This window comes from Rhagoletis zephyria, unplaced genomic scaffold, assembly GCF_001687245.7.
Source record: "Rhagoletis zephyria isolate East Lansing unplaced genomic scaffold, Rhagoletis_zephyria_1.1 Rzeph_scaffold_13778, whole genome shotgun sequence".
Taxonomy (NCBI): Eukaryota; Metazoa; Arthropoda; class Insecta; order Diptera; family Tephritidae; genus Rhagoletis; species Rhagoletis zephyria.
This window is the reverse complement of record NW_016170849.1, coordinates 1-5,920: the sequence shown is the minus strand read 5'-3', so window position 1 is coordinate 5,920 and position 5,920 is coordinate 1. Positions and strand designations below refer to the sequence as shown.

General features: G+C 34.0%; 1 protein-coding gene across 1 annotated transcript; it reads right to left on the bottom strand.

The window, feature by feature from the left end:
• Positions 1–3,681: 3,681 nt before the first annotated feature.
• On the bottom strand, positions 3,682–4,252 carry LOC108378299 (cAMP-dependent protein kinase catalytic subunit alpha-like; the record flags this gene model as incomplete). The annotated part of the gene is made up of 2 exons (XM_017634587.1): positions 3,682–3,898; positions 3,975–4,252. Coding segments are annotated over 2 exons (495 nt in total), but the record flags the coding sequence as incomplete, so codon positions are not given.
• Between the last annotated feature and the right edge of the window lie 1,668 nt (positions 4,253–5,920).

Genomic DNA, 5,920 nt, shown 5'->3' with positions numbered 1-5,920 from the left:
TAATTAGTTGGCTAAACGTTTGGAAGCTTCCGTTATTAATGTTAGTTGAGTTACGATTAAGCGAAGTTACACATACATACATACCTATGTTCCATATCGATACCTTAGTGAATGATCGACCTATCTCGGCAGCCAGTTCGATACCCCGTCCTCACTCAGAAAACTTTTCAACAATACAAAAAATGATGGGACAGTTAGTCGTTTGGCCGCAGATCTGATCAAGCGTTTCCAACTATCTCATCTTGTAAATCGGCCTAGGGCCAAATTCAGTTGATACAAAGAGAACTGAAGGTTGTGACCTTTGCCAACAATCCCTATATAGGTCAATAAGAACTGGTCTAGTTTATAAGAAAACAAAAACGATTACCCATTCTCTGACGAAATGAGAAAGTTCTCTTTTGAACATCTCCTCTGGAGCGAAATACGTTGGTATTATTCTCAACAGCAAACCCACTTGAAAAAGGAATATCGAGGATTCAAATTAAAAAAACAAAAAAACGCTTAAAATCGCCAGCCTGAGAAAACTGAGAAATTACTTTTCTATATATAATCCCCACTTTTAGAAAAACTTGCCTTCGTCAATTACCCAGTCGACTGCCGAACAGTGTAATTCAATTAATTAATAATTATTATATTATTTCCGTGTATCTACTTATTATTTCTGAAAATATATTGCTCTTAAAAAGCCTTAAAAAGAAGTAATTTAAACTTTGTGGTACTTTCATCTCTTTTTCGGTACTATTTTTGCAGGCCATTAGGCATAATTTGAGATTTTGAAATTCCATACTTGACTGGTATATATGTACATAGACCATGATTCAATAACTAAGAGTTAAATAAACTGACAGTTGTCTCTCTCTCGCACCGCCTCCTTAGCAGTGTGGCATCGTTTTGCTTCTTTGCAAATTTACTTGAAAAAGTGTAGCTTTCATGTGAAAGGGAATTATACATTTTTGTACAATATGTATATTTGTATATGCATATATATATTTTTAACTGATGAAAACATAAATTGTTTTTAGATTTGATTTTTACATAAAACTCATAGTAGTTTTATTTTAATTTTGAGCTCTTTCGCACCTTTTATACCGTTAAATAGCCCATAAATTGCGTAATTCATGTAGATGCCTTAATATTTCTTTCAATATTTCATTTAAAATGCCAAATTTCTTGCAAATACACTTAAAATTTACAAAAGGAATTTCACTACTAAGTGCCTTCTTTGCATACTTTTCCACTAACATATTCGCAACAAGGGATTTCATTCTTCCCCTTTAACCTTTAATTATTGAATCATGTACATAGATTACATGATACGAGACTCAGCATCCAGCCAATCAGAGTATCCCATGATTTTGTGCTCTAATTTGGCAGCACTAACACACCATGGCAGCTAAGCCTAGTGGATTTCGCAAAAGGTCTGAAAAGACTAGTATGTATAAGCTCAATATTCATTAAAGATGATTTGTAAGTCTCAAATAAAAAAATTATAAATCAGAAGGATGAAATAGTATTGTGTTATTAATTCAAAAGGAAAAAATGTATTTCGTTGACGATTGGAGGATAGATGCCCCCCTGGCTACGTCACTGCAACATTGCAACCTCTGGTCATTGTAGAAAATGGTGTCGGGCATTTGACAAATGAGCCTCCACACAAACTTTTAAGTCCACAGATGCTACTTGATTCGCTTGCAATAGCTTTGACCGAAAAATATTTTTAAGTACGTACATATATACAATGTACATTAGACTTCGACGCGTTACATACGGTTTAGGCGGACCACACACACTAAGCGTCTAATGCACGCTATGCATACGGTGACCATATTTATGATAGCCGAATACGGGGCAAAAAATAATTTTGCAAACTTTTTCCACGACAGCTTACAGATCTTAAAGCCTTCTTGAATGATTCTAGATGTATTAGCCCTGAAACAGTATCCTTTTAGTATCCTACATTTATAGGATAATTTTCTCGAGATTTTTACCCCGTAAAATTTGTTAAAAAAAATTTGTTAAATTTTAGTATAAAAGAGTGCTATTTTAAGTCGCTAAGGCTTATCATTAATTTTTGGCAATTTTTCTGGTGACGCATTTATTTCATACAGAGTAAGTATGTTCGGCCGTTGTTTTTTTGGAAACATGAGCAACACTTTCCGCTCGCACTTTACTGTATTCAATTTTAATGAGTTACAAAACTGTTAACCAAATTACAAAATACACATCTGCTGTTTGATTTCATCCGCAGAATTGTGTAAAGCCGCTAACAAAAAGGATTTTTACACACGAAAATGTGTAAACGAGAAAAATACATATTCGTCGTGTAAATTTACCGTAAATTTTAAAAATAAAAAAAAATGTACTCGATTTATAGTCGCATTTTTAAGGAAATTTTCTAGAGTGTTTCGGCACTTTGTGCCAAGTTGAAAAATTAAGTGCTATTTGATGTAAAATATTGTCAAAATGGCACGGTTTGAGCCAAGTTGGTAGCCCTGGCTGTTAAGGCGTCGGAACACCGACAAACACGGGACAAATACAGGGCATTAAAATAAATACGGAACGTTTGGCGTCTCGTATAAAATAAATAAATTACCAGGACAAGGGATCAAAAAAAGAGGACTGTCCCGTATAATACAGGACGGATGGTCACCCTGGCTATGCATTATGCATTATGACATTTTCATGCAATGCCGTAAATAATTTAATTACATAAGTATGTATGTACATAATATGCGCCTGTTTAATGTGCTGCTTTATAAAATTGGAACTGAATGAGTTGGTGTATGAGTTCCCGCCATCATTATTTGTGGCTTTCCACTGATTGATTTTATTAGTAATGCTAATAGTGATGTGAAAATATGACCAGGTTTTATAAAATCACTCTCAATTAGTTCCGGTGTAATAAAACAGATAAAGTATGGATATCAAACAGTACATATTTTCCAAAAATTTTTGTTTTTGACGGGAAAATGCAATTAAATGAGTTCAAACGAGAGGTAGGAATGTCTCGTCCGACATCATGGAAATACCCATACATATATCATCTTTCTTAATTTTTTTATTCCATCTTCAACCTGCTAATAACAATATTGAAATTAACAGAATCTTTATGTTTTACCTAACCTTACAATAATTTACTAGATCCACACATGTATTTCTACTAAAAAAAGAAATGCTCATACTCTTCTTCCTATAACAAAAATTTTTCTTTTCTTTTTTTTTTTTCACAGGTGCCGCCCACTAATCAAACCAAACTCGAGGGCGAAAAGGTGATATTCTCGTGCGAAGCGAAAGCAATGCCCGGCAATGTCACCGTTAGATGGTTTCGCGAGGGCTCTCCCGTACGGGAGGTGGCCTCACTGGAGACGCGCGTCACAATACGCAAAGACGGTTCGCTAATTATAAATCCAGTTAGCGCTGACGATTCCGGTCAATATTTGTGCGAGGTGACGAATGGCATTGGAGATCCGCAAAGTGCTTCGGCTTATTTAAATGTTGAATGTAAGTACATAAATATGTACATATGTACATAATAAATGAAGAAAAGTCAAATTATATGAAATTCTTGCTAGTATTTGGTGTTAACTGTACTGATTTTATTTTATAATCGCAACATACATAGTAAGTTATCGAGTCACAACAATCAAAAAAAAAAATACAAATAGTAAATTTATCAATCAATCAAAACTCAGCGAATTTTTCCGGATATTTATTTGATTTCGATTTTGTAGACTTTTTATCTTCAGTATACTTATCGAAATTCGAAAGATCTTCCATATTTGTGATAACTGGTACATAAGGTGGCAATATTTGTTGGTTTAATAGACCATACCAATCGATGCCTTTGAACCATTCGTGATTTTTAATATCCTTCTGTGCATTAGCCATACAGCCTAGCCTTTTTTTTTAAAGATAATCGTATTTTAGGTTTTTTTTTTTTTTTTAAATAAGCAGACAAATTTTACGTATTTCACCTTTTTGAGGGATCTACAATCAATAATCGTTGAACTAAGTCCTTTAGCGCTGGTGGAAACATTTGTGGTATTTTGTAAGTGCCATCACAAATTTTACCATACATTGCCATCATGTCCCGATTGTATTCGGCAAATGGGGAACTGCCAGCCACGAATTCATAGATTAATACGCCGAAGGCCCACCAATCGACGCTGGTAGAGTAGGGTTTGGATTTAATTATCTCAGGTGCCAGATATTCCGGTGTGCCACACAATGTCAGCGTACGTGTTTCCACTCTCTTTAAAATAAATGAGAAAAGAAAGAAAAAACACACTTAATGCATATACTACAATTGTATTTGGCTAATTCAAGGAGCTCAAGCAGCCATCGAAGTAAAACCGTACACCGTGTCAGCTGACGCGACCTATGTACCTATATATCGACAAGAAAAGTCCTTAATTAAAAAATAAAATTTTTAATCCAAATAAAATTAGATCTTTTAAAACATATTTCAGTTACAAAGCCTTTTCAAATCCATTTCGATCGATTCTCATCATTTAATAATTCATGCAATTTATTGAATAATTTGATTGTTAGTTTTTTAATGCGTGGCAGACCTCTTCAAATATTTTAAATGTTTAAACTAAAGATTTCCTAACACTCTTGCGTTTGAATCCCGTATTTTTATATCTTTTATATAATTTTAGTATTAGTTAATTAAATTAAACTTTTTGACAGGTGGCGGCCATCTTCAAAAGTATTTTCAAGCTGAAATCTTGTTAACATATTTTAAATATTTAACTGGTGAATTAAGTTGAATTTGATTTTTTAAACATGTGGTAATCCCACTAAATATAGTTCAGAAATAGAGGATTATTGAACCCCACTCGATTGATACCCAATTTTGAATAATCATTAAATAATTTCAATTTAACTTTGAAAGAGGTGGCAACCCTCTTCCAACACCTCAAAAGTATTCTTAGTATTCAAAGAGATTTCTTAACACTTTTTCGTTTGACATCCATATTTTGATACTTCATATAACTCATGTATAAGTTAAGTAAATTCAATATTTCAAGCAGATGGCAACCCTATTTAAAATATTTTCAGACGATTACCTTCTGAAATTCCTTTCGCGTGGCACCCATATTTATGGTGATACATATTCCGCTTACCTAATTCCCTTAATTAATTAAATTTGATTTTTTAAACCGTTGGCAACCTATAGCTAAATTCAGAAACCAAGTTTTTTAAATACTTTCTATTGGTGCCCATTTTGTAATACTTGATTTATTTTTTTAAATAATTTTAATATAATTTTTTAAAAGGTGGCAGCTCTTTTCAAAAAAGTAAGACTTTATTGCACATCTGCAGTCCAAGCTTTTTAATTTGACACCTCATTTTGGAAAATCGAACGTACGGTGCGGATATGGTGGCATTGACTACACTGCTTTACAGAATTTGATCGAAAAACACCCTATCTCATAATTGGATTCAAAATTGAAAATGGGCTGAGATAGGGTGTTTTTGAATCGGCAACTGAGATAGCGCATTCCTCAATTAAATTCTGAAGTAGGGCGTTCCAGAAGTTTTCTGAGATAGAGCGTTTTCGAACTGGCTACCGAGATAGGTCGATGTTCCATGTATGTGTCGATATGTATGTGAAGTAGGGTATTCCTTAAAAATCAAATGAAGGATTTTTCTCAGTCTCACCCCATAATCGATAGTACCACGGACAAATATATCATATCTCCATAGAGGAATTTGAACTTTTCCGCCTGTGCGACGCGCCTTAACCATCCCCACGCGGGAGCAAAATTTATATGTGATTCGCCTATAGTTGCACCGACGTAGGGATTGAGGTTCACGAAATCTGATTCAAAATTATGCTTCATTCATTTAAGGACCACCCTAATGTGCATGCATGTATGTACATATGTATGCATCTTCAAATTTTTCATACTAC